Raw genomic sequence first — 18,369 nt, forward strand, 5'->3', positions numbered from 1 at the left:
TCAGTTTGACAAAAAAAGTGTGATGTGCCCATATATGGGAATAATATACCCAAATATGGTAGTGATATGACATCATCATGTCTATATATGAGCACATCACATTTGTCACAGAAAGTTTGATAGGGTAGACAGAGCTTTAGGTTTGAAACTGGTGCTCAGATTAACACCAGGTATAAAGTGATTCTTATTATAGACCACAGTAACTCATTAATTAAGTTGTATTTTGGTGATTTAGGGTCTTATATACCAATCACTTTGTTAATCTTATCAGATTCCAGGATTATATCCATATTATTGAAATACTTAATGCATATAATGTTGTTGCTGTGGTTGTGTCATCTGCCAGAGGTTTGGTACAGACAATTAAGTTTAAAGATGTATTGTCCCTTGAAACACAAAAAATGAAGGTCAAAATATTCTAAATTTAAATTGGCCATATCAAAGTTCACTTTAGGTTGAAAATTCGAGCCAAAAACAACAAGTTTACGTAATTAACAAGTAAATTAATTTGATTACATTTTGTCTGGAAAATCGTCGCTAGCGAAAGTAAACAAAGATTTCAAACCAAGAGTATGCATTATGCATGATGCTGATTAGGATTGATTACAACTCGTCACGGTTGAGAAGGTCTTTTCACACAGATCGCAAGGAAGTTTTATGATTATGCATACAGAGTAGCCAAACAAGCGCGTTGCATTATGAGATATGTTTTGTTCGAAAACTTTGACTGGAAGTCAAAGTTATTTTTTGAACAAAAAAACATCTGTATTTCAGTTAAATGATTTTTTTTTTCGACTAACTTTTTGTGAAAGTTAATAACTATTATGATACTTCAAATTGACCCACTTTTTTTTTAAATCTTTTATTTTTTATTTTTTTGTAATTAGTCAAAGGGACAATACATCTTTAAGTTAATCTACAGATTTAAACAATATTAATCCTTCATTTTAGTGTCAGAGCATTCAGAGTTTAAACATTTGATTGACACGTTCATTCATGCATGGAATTCTCTAAGACGAGATGTGGCAGCAATAGGTAAAATAATTTTATAATTTTAATAGTATTTATTAAAATAGAATATTCTGGAAAAGCCGCTTCATAATCACACTCGTGAGGGTGTGTGGCGTAGTGTGTTGGACGTTGGACTACTTGTCGTGAGATCGTTGTTCAAATTCCACTCTTGCTGCATTGCTTGTGCAAGATACTTTAGATATGTTTGCCTCTCTCCACCCAGGTGTATAAATGGGTACCCGGTTAGATCAAGACACAACTTTGCGCTGATTACTAGCTGCATTATGAGAGTATGTTCCCTTACGTGTTTGATGCAAAAAAATGACCAGGGTAATAATATTCAGCGCTTAGAGGTTTCACAATTATTATTATTATTATTATCTCTCTCTAAACCAAAGGGAAGAGATTAATTGTGATTTGATTACAAATTTCAGTAAAAATACAAGAATGCTTTTTGGAAACTGTGACGTACAAAAGTAACATGGCAATACTGTTGCCCACAAGACAGGAATCTGGACTCTGTTGCACTGGTCTTGTAGAGTTTCTTAGAGATACACAAAATGAATTTCTTGGGAGATATCAGAACATACGAGAGGAGACACTAAGGTTAGTCTGTGATGCGACCGGTAGATGTATAGAACAAATGAAGAAATAGGATTACCTATATTTTATGAATACTTTTTATTGATGGCCAACCTGTGATTTCAATAAATAAATTATATATAGTATTGAGTATTGAACCATATTTGTCCTGATTCTGACTTAAAACAGTAATTTTGTCATTTTTATTTTTTCAGCAAAGTTGAAAAAAAATCAGATTTACTACAGTCGCATTTGATTGCTTATGACCCAGATCGTGATTTGCTTCCATTAATTTTGTCGCAATGTCAGTATATAGTAAGACCAATGGCAGGAAACCGAGTTGAATATAACCTGACTGGTCTGGAGCTCCAAGTAATTGAAAGATTCGTCAGAGGGCGAGCATTTATCGATTGCAAATTTGACCAACTTTTATTCCGTCAAGATGTTCGAAATGCAGCTATCTTTGAGAATTTGCGAAATAATATCCCTCAGGTAAAATAGAGATTCTTTGTAGTGACTTTTTTACGGTTGCAAATACAGTCAACTCTCCCCATACCGGACACCTTTGGGCTGGCCAAATATGTGTGGTTTTCCAGAAAATCTGGTATTCGGAATGTGTTTTTAATGGTAAAAACGCCTGGTATTGGGAAAGTTTCTGGTTTTCAGAGAGTCTTGTATTTGTTGAGTTGACTACTATATATTTTTGTTATTATCCTACTGTACTTATAACAACAAATTATGTATAAGTATATAAATTGATTTCACCCTGCTAAAATACATTGTTTACTCTTAAAAAAACATTATTTTCTACTTGCAGGAAGAATTTTCAAAGGCTCTACAATGTAATATCCTAGCTGAACTGAAGTCATACCAAGACTTGTGTGGATGCTTAGCTTCATTGGACATTGCTATTGGTTTCCTTGCCAACTACAAGCCAGAGGGCGACATGTTGATCAATGACTACTTGCGAGATCAACTTTCTATGAAACAGGACAAAGGACTAAAAAGTGCTACAGTAAGAAATATACTTTTTTATAATTAATTACTAATTGTTTGATTTTATTTTATTTAAAATACCAGAACAAGAAAGTAAAATAAACAAAAATTCACAGTATGTATTTTAAGGATTATCACAAGTGAATCGAATCACGGTTGAAGACATTGGTGAAGATTGGTTTCCATGCAATGCAAGCACAAACACAACGCAGTAATTTGAAACAAGTGACAGTTCAGTTAAGAGTTAATTTGAAACAAGTAACAGTTCAGTTGACAGTTAATTTGAAACAAGTGACAGTTCAGTTAATAGTTGCTTGTGATTGGTCAAATTACTCTCAGTACGTGTGTATGCGTCCTTGCACAGCATCCCAATGGGAATCCAACTTTACTAAACAGAACTAGGAAAGTAATAATCAAGGCAATCAAGGAAATGTTTCTACAATCCATTTTATTTTTATGTACTTTCATTGCAACACAAATCATAAACCTACACACCTACTGTTGGTATGTTTACGGCTGGGTAAATAACAAAGAATAATAGCAATATTATGGTTTTCTATTATTTTTCTGGTATGTATATTGAATAGGTAGACCTAACAAAAGAAAGAATACACTAGACCCTTCTTACAATGGTTCATAAAATCAACTAAAAGAGATTGTGGGTTTAGTAGTTATAGATATAAACATTGTTTCCAGTGCGATTTGCTACTGCTAACTTCCTTGCTGTCCCTTTTATTATTGTGATTCCAAGTGGGATATTTAACCCATCTTCCTTGTGATCTATTCGTTTTATAAAATCTCCATTTCTATTAAATAATTGTAACTTATTATTACTTGAAACAATAATGTTTCCATCTTCATCTACGATTATTCCACATGGGCAGATTACTTTTCCATCTTCTTGCCCTGCACAAATTGGAATACTAACTAATTCTCCATTTGTATCAAAAATCTGTACTCTACTATTCTGTGTGTCAGCTACAAGTAGCTGGTTGTCATGGTTCAGTGCCACATCAAGTGGCCCCTTCATCTCCTCATCTTCAGGCCTACTATCTTCTGATTTGGTTATAAAGGTTCTACCAATTCTACCTAAGTATTCACCATTATCGACACTGAATTTTAAAACACTGTGTTGGTCGTCTGCAACATACACAACTCTGGTTTGCTTGTTTACTGTTACACCACTTGGATATGCTAATTTATCTTCACCAAAAGATCTAATTACTTGAAATTGATCATTACACAATACGATACATGGGCCATTGACATGATTACTATAAAGAATGTGATTATCATCAAGTTTGCACATGTTACAGACATTTTGAGAACTTTCTAATTTATCAACATATGAACCTGATTGGTTAAATTTCAATACCTGACAACTGCCGTTTGATATCAAAATACTGCCATCTTGAAGTGACATGACATCAACCACTCTTTTAGTGTTTTTCTTGCCCATGTGATTTGAAATGTTATCAACAGTACAGACAAGTCTAGGTACAACTACAACATCTATTGGTGATCCTTTGATGTTTCTTTTTTCTACAGTTATTTTCATTTTCCAGTCGCCTTCAGAATTACATGAACTTTTGATTTTGTACATATTTTCACTAACATTTATAACTTCAACATTTGATCTTTCTCCAGTTGACTTAGTTAAAGTTGCAACAACCTGGCACGCTTGATTGAGCCGGGAACTCAAAACGTCTATTGTAAAACATTCTCCTGTTTGTACCAACTTATTAGTAGTACAAGTAACAACTTCATAGTCCGGGTCATAGGCTATAATTTCTCCAATAATATTACAACTGATCATGTCATTCATTCGTTTAGATTTAATAAACTTAGGCATGAGAGATCTTTGATCATCATCTATTACCTTGTTTCTATTAAGAGAAAGATCTTTTTCAAATCTCTCAAGAAGGTTTAAGTCTCTTGGATTACTTAACTTACTGATTGATAAATTTAGATGATCGACATCTTTAATTACTGAATCAAAAAAATACACTTTATTAGGAAAAACTTTATCCCTTTCTTTAGACAAATCGTCAAGATCAGAAATCAACTTTTTACATTTGTCTTCAACTTCCTTGATGACTTTTTTTTTCAGGCAATCAATCTCTTTTTTGCATGCAGTCTTTTGACGTTGAAAGTTTGCGTTATCGTTAATAATCAAGTCCTTCTTTTCTTCTATTTTCAATTTAATATCATCAGTTAACTTTTTAACTTCATCTAGTTCTTCTTTAAACCTGTTTACTGCTGTATTCATTGTAATCACATCATGTTTATTTTGATAGCAGGCAGCAACATCACAGTCTTTACAGAATGTTAATTGGCAACAGGTACAGAAGAAATCAAACTTTTTATTACAGTGAATACAAGTATCCATCTACAAAATACAATAGACTCATGTTCAACAAAATTACAAACACCCTATTTCCCTCTCCCTACATATGGCTACTTACTAATTATTACTTTTCATCAACTTTGTACTTTTATCTAAAATTTAGACTTAATATTTTCACAATTTTGTAACCGGTTTTATGGAAATTCTATATTCATTATGTTTTACAGCAATATCTACTTGAGGTAGCCAGCTGGTTCCTATCCAATACTAATAGATAAGACATTGATTTTACCAATATATTTAAGCTACTAAATATAGTAAAACATACCTTTATGCATTCAAATATATGATATATGAGCAACACTGAGTAGTTACACTGTCCACAGAAAGTTTTAGAAGCAAGTAAATTCTAGTCGTTGGCCACGTATTATATAAGGAAATAGATTTATGAGACTCGGTTCAAACTCAACTAAGCAATTGTTTACATTGTAATAAAGGCCTTGTAATGTCACAATAGATTTCTGGAAGAGTTACTCTTTTCAGAACTTTACAGCTAAAAGAAAAGATCTAAAATGTGGGTATACAATATGTGGGCGGTATTCAACATTCTATTAGCTTTATGTATTCTTAAACATATTAATCATCATTTTAATTTTTCTTTTCAGAGCTACGATTTATATAATGTTGTTTATAACCCCATTCATGCCACAAATAGTAATGTTTGTGGACATTTTAAAGTATGATATCAAAAACTCTACACTACACCTTTGTTTTTATTCTTTAATTGAAGTTATTTTTTCTAAATATCAATATAATTCATTTCAATGTAAATGTTTTTTATCTATTTACAAATGACAATAACTTTACTTACTTACTTAATTCCTAACAAAACATTAACATTTATCACATTACCATTATCTTTATAGGCATCCCGCCAATGCACCCTGAAGCATGTACTGGCTCTTTGGCAACTACTTGCAATGGAAAAAGCTGTGAGACTTATCAATAACTCTCAGGTAAACATAGATAGGAATTAGCAATGAAAATGAAAAAGGCCCAGTTTGAATCCTGTGATGTCATTCAGGCAACCTAGTAGCTTTCTTTAGCATAATATATATGCCAGTTTGAATCCTGTGCTGTCATGCAGGCCAAATAGTACTCTTTTCTTAGCGTACCATATATATGCCAGTTTAGAACAAGATATTTTTGCAACTTTCAGGATCCTTTTGATGGGGTTGGTGAAGATTATCGACAAAAACTAAACGATGAAGACAAAAATAATCTGATAGCTAAGCTAAGGTTTACTAAATTGGATCAGCTTTGTGGGGAACTTTATGAGTATATTGTATTAAATCTAAGTCACCAATCAGAAGAAGACAGGACCAAATGGACGTAAGTTTAAATTGTACCCCAAGGATTCCTCGAATTTGGTCATATCCTATATAAGGGTCATTTAATACTCATACTCACAAACTTACTTGAACTCACTCTTAAAAATACTCACACACTTACTCATAATTGCACACTTACTCATACTCACACACTTCCTTAAACTCACTCTTAAACTTACTCGCACACTTACTCATACTCACACACTTACTCATACACTTACTCATATTCACACACTTACTCATATTCACACACTTACTCATACTCACATTTACTAATACTCACAAACTTACTCATACTCACACACTTACTCATACTCACACACTTACTCATACTCATACACTTACACATACTCACACTTACTCATAAACTTACTCATACTCACACTTACTCTTACTCACACACTTACTCATACTCATACTCACTCACAAAAACATAGTTTATTCTCTAACAAAATGTATATTTTCAGAATTTCTGAGACCTTGGAACCATACTATGATGGTAAAAATGCGGATGCTGAAATTACTGGACTAGACAGTTTACCAAACAGCGTAACCCTAAGCCATGCCGTGGATGCATGGAAGACCATTGCTCAACTTTACTCTACACAGGAGTAAGAAAATAGAAATTATGACCAAAACAAACAATTACTCTTAATTAGTATTTGAAGAGAATTTTATTAAATTGAAAAAAAAAAATGAAAATTGAAGCTATATAAATTTAGAGAATAACATTTACATTAATTCATCAAGACATTTTAAGTTGTACACACTGACAATAGATATTGTAATAGTAGTAAACCTAGACTAGTATTATTTTTTTCTGTTTTATTGACGATAGATTGTGTAATAATATATTTTTTAGTAATCCTGGACAATTATGTTTTCAATAGTAAAACATTTTTATGATTTCAAGCTGCCTTTCAGACTTAAATTATAGTTTTAAAAATAAATAATACATAAGATGAAAAAAAAATAAATAAAAAAATAAATTATACATAACATTAGCATAAAAAGCATAAAATAAAAATGCAGGTTCACATATGTTTCATACATTGTGACATAGATAGAATTGACAATCTGTTTTGCTCTCTATTTGTATTCATATTTAATTATGTGAGAAAAGCCAATCTGTAGAATACGAATGTTGGTTATTCATATATTGTGTTAATTAGCTAAATCATGACTATAGTAAAATTATCAATGACTAAAATATTTCATTTTATTTCACTTTACTAATAACTTAAATAAAGTTGAGGAACCTAAAGGAAAGCTTGTAGTGAATAGGCCCCTCAAAACAAAACAAAACAAAAATATAAATAGTATTACAAAATTAGGAACTCCAAAAACAACAACAGACTTTATATAATAATGAAGATTTTTTTTTCTCAACTAATATGTTTTCTGTAACACTTGATCATGTGGACAGATGCTTAGTTAAAATAGAAATACAAAATGAAATACTAAATAAATAAAATTGTAGTAATTGTATGTAAACAGACACTTGAGAGAGAAGCTTAGTAATTAAGTAGCAATAAGTTTAGTAGTTTTTATTTTAGTTGTTTGAATAAAATACATTTTGAAATCAACTAATGAATGACAAAAGAGAATAGATGAAAATGCAGTATAACATATGCATTACTTACGACATTGTCTTTCATTCCTCATGTTAAACCGTTATGTTGTGTTGTTGTTTGTATAATATTTCTATTGTGAGATCATACGTTTTACTTTTTGTTTAAATCACGAAAACACTGTGTTTTGGTTACATATGTACCTCTACTACTCTAACACAACTAATTCCATACTTATTGTTTATTTCTGTTTTAGTTCTAGGTTACTATTGTATATCATATTCGATTATTAGTTACTTTTTCTCTGTCTTTGTTATATTCATTAATAATAAGTACTTTGTAAGTAATGTGTTGACACGAAAGTTTAATCATGGACGTACGTTTTATCTCATTTAAAGCAATGTAATTATATAAATCATTCTATTTTATTACAATACTTATTAGTTTTATCATCTTTGACATCTATTTGATATTTTAATTTACGTAAAACATCTAATTTCTACTTGAAATAAATAATTAAGAGTTATAAATTACCTATAGTTTTAGTAGTTATTTTTAGAAATGTTACCCATTTAGAGTTCCGCGCTGTGTTTATTCGATGTGTGGAGTGTTGGAGATTCCAAATTTCAATTTTCAATTATATATTTACAACATAAAAACAAACTGAAAGGAATCTGCCTCAGTTTTAGTTGGCTTGATTTAGTTTTAGATTGATTTGATTTTTATTTTGTGACTATAGCTCGAACTATTTCAGAATATTGGCGTAAGCTTATCATGTCAATTTGTTTGCGCGCTTGTCAGCTGCTCGGAGCGCTTATATTTGCATTAAATTCCGTGTCCATAAGCGCACCTTCACAAATGAATGCTCATCATTGGAATTTATTAACCCACTGGGGTTGGCAAGATGTTTCACTACAATTTCTATATACATGCTCGACTTTACTGTTTTGTAATTTTTGTCATGATTTTTTAACATCAAAAACATAATCATCGGTCAGGCCCGTAGCCAGGGGGGGGGGGGCTTATGGTTCGGGCGACCCCCCCCCCCCCCCCCCTGGCTACGGGCCTGACCGATGATTATGTTTTTGATGTTAAAAAATCATGACAAAAATTACAAAACAGTAAAGTCGAGCTAACCCCCTTTACAAAGAACCCCCCTTAGCCGACTGCGAACCCCCATCCCAGAAATGCCCAATACCTCACCCTCATCTCCGAAAATCCTCCAAATACGTGCCCCACAGTACAAAAAGTTGTTCGTAAATTGAAAATTCGTAAACTCGTTCGTGAATAACTCATACAGTAGGCTACCTTCTTCCCTGTACGAGCGTACTTCTAGCGATACGTGTCTGTACATTTCTAAGAGTTTAACCTGAAAAAAAAATGTTTTGTCCCTGCATGTAACATGATATTGAGGCGTCTCACAGCGAGCTGGGGCACGAACGATTCGTACAAAGGACACCGCCAGACAACTGCGTACCTATAATTGTTTAGATCACTGGCAGTCAGCATGCATAAAGTATATAGCCTTTCGATGTACATCAGTATTTATGTGTGGCTATGAAGTATAGTGTATCATCATCATAGAGGATTATAGTGAATATTAATTATTTTACACTATAATATCTATGGTAGCATGTACTGTAGTTCACATTATGGGAACCGTTTATTTGTTTCTAGACCACCAGCCGATACGTACTCAATATCACCTATTTACATTGGCATATTTAATTTAATTCAAATTGCTGTAAATAAATATTATAGATAGAGCTATAATAATAATTGCATTTGCCTTCACCCAGTGGGGCTTCTCCTAGACGTACGTTCGCATTTAACTTTAATGCAAAACAAAATACCGAGTGAATGATCAACCAATCGGCGGTTCCGCACAGGGCACCCGCATCTAACATACGGCAACAAATGTTATCGTCTTGCTCATTGGTAGCATGCTGCATGAGAGTGTCTTTTCCGGCCATCTAGGGGTGTCATTTAAACAAATTTCGCTTCGCCTCAGGCCCTCAGGGTTGTTGACCCAAATACTTAGTGTCCGAACCCCCCCTTGACAGATCCTGGCTACGGCCCTGTCGGTGGTAAATAAAAATGTTTTTTGTATTCATGTTTTATTTGTGTAAAAATTGTCATATTATTATGTGCATGTAAACTAAATGACCTTGACACCCCATGGCACCAGCCTATATCATAGGCTTATGGTTCGCTCGCATAGTATTCAGTGGTTGTCCCCCTCGGTTTTATCGCTTGCTGCGCTCCCTGTGTTAGTGTGTTGTTTTCTTGCTTTTTGTATCTCTGTTTTGAATTTGGTAGAAATGTGAATTTTAAAAACCTGGCTAGCTCATAATTTTGGTTAGAGGATTTGCATAGATTGTATTCAATGTTTACCATTTAGTATTTGAATCATGTAAACTTTGAACCATGGATAGCTATTTTATGGTTTACCCTATTTTATCTATTTAAATTTTAATTGCCCCTTTGGACTCGTTTCACAGTCCCGCCCTATAATGTCCTAATTTAGGCTATGATGTAACCCATGTAATCTGTACCCGTTCTGATTGGTTAATTATTTTCTGACGTAACAATAATGCTCAGATTTAGGTTAATCCATTAACAAATAGGTATAATAATTATTTCCAAAATAAAATATATGCACTTAATAGTAAATTTATATCCGATTTCAATTACAATACAAGATATGAAATAATTTAAATCTATTTATTCAATTGAAATTTATAATCATTAAACATTTCGAAGATTATAAATCTCAGAACCGTAAATTATTGTGGATTATTCCATTTTATTATCGACGAACAAACAAGGGATTTTCCAGTTTTCAGAGAACATTGAAAAACAAACGGAAATACCAATCTCTTCATTTTAAAATGTGTTGAATTCGAAGACCAACATATTTTTGTTATCGTACTCTAGCAGTTAAGTCGATTTTTTAGGTATTTTATACTTGTTCAGTATACGTATACATGTTCAGAGAGTTTATTTTACTAAGCTTCTTAGCTCCGCTCGCTGATGATGTGTGGAGCAGGAGAGGATCAAAGGAGGCTGTGAAATCGTGCTGAGAGAGACTTCTTTTGTGCCACTCGTCCAAATCACAGGTAGGTTGACGAATGTAAAATTGTTGTACATTTCAATAGTTAAAGAATTATTGAGGATTAGGCTGCTTTGCGTATAATGGGTGATGTCAGTCATCCCCTAAATAATCAGTTTATTCGATCCCGAAGTGATAGGCCCTAAGTAAGACAAGAACAAACCGATCCCGTTACACCTTTATATTATAGCATGGAGTAATAGGCCTATATTCTTTACTCCATGATTATAGCTAACGAAAACGTCATACATTTGATAAACTTACGGCAAAAAAGATAGGAAACTGTAGTGTTAACGTATCATTGTGCTAAATTCTTCCTTTTTAATATTATATTTTTAATAGTTTTAATAATTTTATGATACAAGCTTTTAATCTGTATGTATTATACTGTTACATACCCTAGCTTTTAATGTATATTTGTGTATTTAGTTGTACCAGGGAAACTCTTCCCTGGTTGTACGTTATGGCTAAAGACTTCTAAAAACTAAAGGTACGGTAATTATAGAGGGCGCTATGTAAGATAGATGTCAAATAGGTTATTGCAATGATAAGGGTCTGGCTTAAGGCGTTAGAGGTTCGATACTCTAATTTTACCGTACCTTTAGCAAACGGAAGCGCCCTCTATAATTGCCGTATCTTTAGTTTTTAGTAGTATGGATACGGTACCGTATCGTTAGTTGTAATATTCTGAATTGTATAGTATATCTTTTTTTTTATATTTCATGCCAATTTCAAATGAATTTCCATTTATATTACTATGGACAATAAAATAATATAAGTATCAGTTGTGTATGCGACTAGCGACTGATATAGTTATTAATTACCTTATTATTACTTATTTTCTTTGTGCAATTTCGAATTTCCAAGAAATTTATTGATTGTGTAATGAATTTCTTTCCCAATTTCAAATTGTGCAATAAATTCATTGCACAATGAATTTATTGCACTTCACAAAAAAGTTTAATGTCGACATGATGAGAGATAGTTTATCTTGCCAAGTTGACTTTACTAAATAAATACATGTCGACTAGACAAGATAGATTATCTTGCCAAGTTGACTTTACAACTTTACGAGCGAGCGTACGTGTCTGTAAATTTCTAAGAGTTTAACCTGAAAAAAAAATGTTTTGTCCCTGCATGTAACATGATATTGAGGCGTCTCACAGCGAGCTGGGGCACGAACGATTCGTACAAAGGACACCGCCAGACAACTAGATTGTATTCAATGTTTACCAATTAGTATTTGAATCATGTAAACTTTGAACCATGGATAGCTATTTTATGGTTTACCCTATTTTATCTATTTAAATTTTAATTGCCCCTTTGGACTCGTTTGACAGTCCCGCCCTATAATGTCCTAATTTAGGCTATGATGTAACCCATGTAATCTGTACCCGTTCTGATTGGTTAATTATTTTCTGACGTAACAATAATGCTCAGATTTAGGTTAATCCATTAACAAATAGGTATAATAATTATTTCCAAAATAAAATATATGCACTTAATAGTAAATTTATATCCGATTTCAATTACAATACAAGATGGGTCATTCTTCAGTAAGTGTCTAATTTCAGGTTTATAAAAAATCGATTTTAAAATTTGCATTTTTTAAATTTTAAAAGTTTATTCAGATAAATGAACATGTATTACATGGCAAGCGTATGTTTGGCGCAATCTTTATTATATTTCTGAGGGTCCCAAATGATCAGCAAATGCTGGATGGATCACCCTCATTAAATATGGTTAAAATAAAAATAAATAAAATAAATAAATTATATATTTCGTATTTTATTCGTATTTATAAATACATGGTTCAATGTTACTGTCATTTCCATCACATTTATGGAATATACAAAGATAGAAAAAATAACGGTTTAGGAATTATAAAATTATTTCCATTATTAATTCTTTGATACTATACATTATTTTTGTCTCTATTAATCAAAAAATGATTGTTTTAACATTTATTAGTATGATGTTATACGTTCAAAACCATTTACTATTCCAAAAAATAATAATTTTCATAAAATAGTATGACTGTCACTGATGTTTTACAAAATTCTGTTGAACTAATATTACTATCCATTGACATAGTAGAAGAATATTGTTTATATTTCAATTATACCACATAATTGCGTTCATTACTTAAATATTTTAGGATTTAAAAAGATAAAATATCCATGTGACGGAGATGAAACCGTGACGGATATGACGAACCTAAAAAATCATGTGACGGAGATGACTTAAAGACATGATTTGATTATGTTTATTGACCAGAGTCACATAGATATACAATGTAATAACATAATAAAGATATACAAAACAAAATGTGCAACAAAAAAAGGCCCTGGCAATAACAAATAGTCATATCCGTCACGGGCCGTCATCTCCGTCACAACGAAACATTGGGAAATGTGACGGAGCTGACCGTGACGGAGATGATGTATTTAGCATAGGACAGCCTAGGATCACATCGTAGGCATGTCTGACAGCGGAGACGGATTTCATACTTCTAGATACCGTGAATAACTTGTACTTCCAGTTGAAAAAAAACAGAAATTATAATTATTTAATGACTTCTATACCGTTCGGATATGACATTCAATAAAGGTACGCAACTGTAATTTTTCTAAAAACTCGTTTTATTAGCTTTTTTCCTCTTTTATTGAAAATGATGGGCGGCTAGTTTTATATCAATATCTTTGCATGTTTACAACGCGCAGTCAATTTTTTTCCCCGCCGTTCATTAAACTGTAGACGGCACATTTAAATTATGTGACGGAAATGACACAAAACTGCGGGACAAGCTTTTTCTAAACAAAAACTTTAAAGTTTGAGATTTAATGTATGTAGAGATGTATTTCGAAGAATATAATCACATGAAATCATGATTAACTAACTTTTTACAATATTTTCGATAACAAAAGTCCTGTTATCAAATATATACGGCGATCATAAAATTGAAGATGTACGATCGGGACATAGGATTTTAGGGGGTTGCCTGAAACATTTTTATAAAAATTAACAATATCAGTGTAATTATCTTTGTTTTATGTAATTAATTATATTTAAAATAATGTTGATTATGATTTAAGTCAAAAATTTTTATTTTTTAATGATGAATTTTCAGTCTCTATCCCACCAAAGTATCGGGACACGATTTTAGACACTTACTGAAGAATGACCCAGATATGAAATAATTTAAATCTATTTATTCAATTGAAATTTATAATCATTAAACATTTCGAAGATTATAAATCTCAGAACCGTAAATTATTGTGGATTATTCCATTTTATTATCGACGAACAAACAAGGGATTTTCCAGTTTTCAGAGAACATTGAAAAACAAACGGAAATACCAATCTCTTCATTTTAAAATGTGTTGAATTCGAAGACCAACATATTTTTGTTATCGTACTCTAGCAGTTAAGTCGATTTTTTAGGTATTTTATACTTGTTCAGTATACGTATACATGTTCAGAGAGTTTATTTTACTAAGCTTCTTAGCTCCGCTCGCTGATGATGTGTGGAGCAGGAGAGGATCAAGGAGTGTATGTCAACATGATGAGATATATTATCTTGCCAACTTCACTTGAATATAGGAAGTTTTCGGCGTGTATTTAAAGCAAGACTCTGTTCCAATATTTGTATAGTTGTCGCAATCAATGTGTTGATTGGGTGGTCAGGCTTGTTCAAACTGCTATTGGTCATCATTTCATTGTATCAGCTGTTTTGATTTCTCATTATCAATTATTCACTTAATTCATTCAGTCATTCATTTATTTATGCTCAAACACACTAATAGTTACCAACCTGAGAGAGAGTGTACTTCCGGTAGGGTATTGCTAAACTGCGCAAACTGCGCAAACACTGCGCAAACTGCGCAAACACTGCGCAAACAACAAAAAAAGCTGCGCAAACCTCCCTAAAAACAATTATTATTGATTAGAACACAACTAGAACTATATAGGGAGACAATTTATGAGAAAAAAAATTTGAAATTCCTTTAAGTTTGCCTTTTTTTGGGTGAAAAACTTTAATTTTTGGGAAAATTACTGATTTCACAGCGCAAACAACAAAAAAAGCTGCACAAACCTCCTTCAAAACAATTAATATTGATGAACACAACTAGAACTATATAGGGAGACAATTTATGGTAAAAAGAATTTGAAATTCCTTTAAGTTTGCCTTTTTTTGGGTGAAAAACTTCAATTTTTGGGAAAATTACTGATTTCACAGCGCAAACAACAAAAAAAGCTGCGCAAACCTCCTTCAAACCAATTAATATTTATTAGAACACAACTAGAACTATATAGGGAGACAATTTATGGGGAAAAAATTTGAAATTCCTTTAAGTTTGCCTTTTTTTGGGTGAAAAACTTCAATTTTTGGGAAAATTACTGATTTCACAGCGCAAACAACAAAAAAAGCTGCGCAAACCTCCTTTAAATCAATTAATATTGATTAAAACACAACTAGAACTATATAGGGAGACAATTTATGGGGAAAAAATTTGAAATTCCTTTAAGTTTGCCTTTTTTAGGGTGAAAAACTTCAATTTTTGGGAAAATTACTGATTTCACAGCGCAAACAACAAAAAAAGCTGCGCAAACCTCCTTCAAACCAATTAATATTGATTAGATAACAACTAGAACTATATAGGGAGACAATTTATGGGGAAAAAAATTTGAAATTGCTGTAAGTTTCTTTTTTTTTTGGGTTAAACACTTCAATTTTTGGGAAAATTACAGATTTCACAGATTTAAAGGTTTGCGCAAACCCCCAAAAAAGCTGCGCAAACCTCCTTCAAACCAATTAATATTTATTAGAACACAACTAGAACTATATAGGGAGACAATTTATGGGGAAAAAAATTTGAAATTCCTTTAAGTTTGCCTTTTTTTGGGTGAAAAACTTCAATTTTTGGGAAAATTACTGATTTCACAGCGCAAACAACAAAAAAAGCTGCGCAAACCTCCTTTAAATCAATTAATATTGATTAAAACACAACTAGAACTATATAGGGAGACAATTTATGGGGAAAAAATTTGAAATTCCTTTAAGTTTGCCTTTTTTAGGGTGAAAAACTTCAATTTTTGGGAAAATTACTGATTTCACAGCGCAAACAACAAAAAAAGCTGCGCAAACCTCCTTCAAAACAATTAATATTTATTAGAACACAACTAGAACTATATAGGGAGACAATTTATGGGGAAAAAATTTGAAATTCCTTTAAGTTTGCCTTTTTTTGGGTGAAAAACTTCAATTTTTGGGAAAATTACTGATTTCACAGCGCAAACAACAAAAAAAGCTGCGCAAACCTCCTTTAAATCAATTAATATTGATTAAAACACAACTAGAACTATATAGGGAGACAATTTATGGGGAAAAAATTTGAAATTCCTTTAAGTTTGCCTTTTTTAGGGTGAAAAACTTCAATTTTTGGGAAAATTACTGATTTCACAGCGCAAACAACAAAAAAAGCTGCGCAAACCTCCTTCAAAACAATTAATATTTATTAGAACACAACTAGAACTTTAAGAAACTTAAAGGAATTTCAAATTTTTTTTTCTCATAAATTGTCTCCCTATATAGTTCTAGTTGTGTTCTAATAAATATTAATTGGTTTGAAGGAGGTTTGCGCAGCTTTTTTGGGGGGTTTGCGCTGTGAAATCAGTAATTTTCCCAACAATTGAAGTTTTTCACCCAAAAAAAGGCAAACTTAAAGGAATTTCAAATTTTTCCCCATAAATTGTCTCCCTATATAGTTCTAGTTGTGTTCTAATCAATATTAATTGATTTGAAGGAGGTTTGCGCAGCTTTTTTTGTTGTTTGCGCTGTGAAATCAGTAATTTTCCCAAAAATTGAAGTTTTTAACTCAAAAAAAGGCAAACTTAAAGGAATTTCAAATTTTTTTTCTCATAAATTGTCTCCCTATATAGTTCTAGTTGTGTTCTAATCAATAATAATTGTTTTTAGGGAGGTTTGCGCAGCTTTTTTGTTGTTTGCGCAGTGTTTGCGCAGTTTGCGCAGTGTTTGCGCAGTTTGCGCAGTTTAGCAATACCCCTTCCGGTACGGTAAACAATGCAAATATTATTAGATTGTATGCTACTGTTTTGTTTGTTAATCTGTAATTCAACGTTATTTTCATGATTCTTGAATTTATTTTATTTAAAAGTTTCTTTTTTGGAGGGTAAAAATTGAAATGATCCACCAACAAGAAAATTCAGCGCAGCTCGGGGTTTCCCCTTTTATAAACGCACACAACATCATGTCACTGTGTCGTGACAGTCCAACGTAGGATTTTACATAGTAATCGTGATTGTGACTAAGGCACATGCCGGCTATCGGCCCATCATTTGTCATGGCGAGCGACCACAGAAAAATTAATTGTAATTTTTCCTAATATTACGTTTTTTTTTTATATGTGTGGTGTTATAATATGAATACTTGCATAATGTTCTATACTTTTAAAATACTGTATACCAATTAATTTGAATGCATTTTCCTCTCAAATTGTGATAAAAAATTATCATGCATATACTTCTGCTAAATGCGAGACAAATATGTGGTCATGCATGCGTTTGTTTCATTAAAAATCACTTTGAAAAGTCGAGATCGTCCCACACACATTATTTTTTTCCTATTAGGTTAACACTTTGACTTCCAGAGGTTTTTCCAGTTAGAAACTGCCACCGCCAGCGTTTTTAGCCCAATTCGATGTTTTTACTCAAGCTGATTGAAACTATGTATGTGATCTGATTTATATGTAATTTAGACTAAAATAATCATAAAGATTTTAGCTTTACAATGATACCAAGAACGATTTTCAAATCGCAATATGTAAATCGTAATAGTAAAGTAAAAGTAACCCATTTTTTTAGTTTTTCGTAGTTTCGCGCAAGAAAGTCGAGATATTCACAATTTTGTGCAAGACATCACAATATGAAAATATCGCGCGGTGAGATCAACAAACAACGAAAAAGTTACTTACACGGCACCGATAGGCCTATAAAAACAAGTTATCACTATCGAAAAATGTATTGCAATTTATAAATCATAAATCTTACATCAATGTTTCGCCAAAATCCACATACTGTAGTAAAGACACCAGGCCTAGTTAACCAGGCCTAAAGTTGGTCCGGAACCGTTTTAGGACTAGGCCTAGGCTAGCCTAGTACTACTAGCCTAGTATAGTAAACCGATGATAATATCCATACCATTTCTAAACAAGTTTGTTGCGTAAAACTTGGTCACTTACAGTGAAACACCAAAACAATTAGGGTATACATACAATAATAAAACTAAAGACTTCATATTGAAAATGACTCCATTATTTTTTTAATCAGATAACAAAC

General features: G+C 32.2%; 1 protein-coding gene across 1 annotated transcript in view; it reads left to right on the plus strand.

The window, feature by feature from the left end:
* Window positions 1-8,431, plus strand: part of LOC144840486 (E3 ubiquitin-protein ligase rnf213-alpha-like) — a 49,571-nt gene extending 41,140 nt beyond the window's left edge. The window contains exons 77-83 of the mRNA XM_078696301.1: window positions 952-1,035; window positions 1,446-1,617; window positions 1,809-2,085; window positions 2,411-2,608; window positions 5,863-5,952; window positions 6,156-6,328; window positions 6,795-8,431. Of these exons, the coding sequence (XP_078552427.1) occupies window positions 952-1,035; window positions 1,446-1,617; window positions 1,809-2,085; window positions 2,411-2,608; window positions 5,863-5,952; window positions 6,156-6,328; window positions 6,795-6,942 (1,142 nt within the window). The 3' untranslated portion in view covers window positions 6,943-8,431. The remainder of the gene's footprint in view (window positions 1-951; window positions 1,036-1,445; window positions 1,618-1,808; window positions 2,086-2,410; window positions 2,609-5,862; window positions 5,953-6,155; window positions 6,329-6,794) is intronic.
* Window positions 8,432-18,369: the final 9,938 nt, after the last annotated feature.

This window comes from Antedon bifida, chromosome 4 (genome assembly GCF_963402885.1).
Source record: "Antedon bifida chromosome 4, ecAntBifi1.1, whole genome shotgun sequence".
Taxonomy (NCBI): domain Eukaryota; kingdom Metazoa; phylum Echinodermata; class Crinoidea; order Comatulida; family Antedonidae; genus Antedon; species Antedon bifida.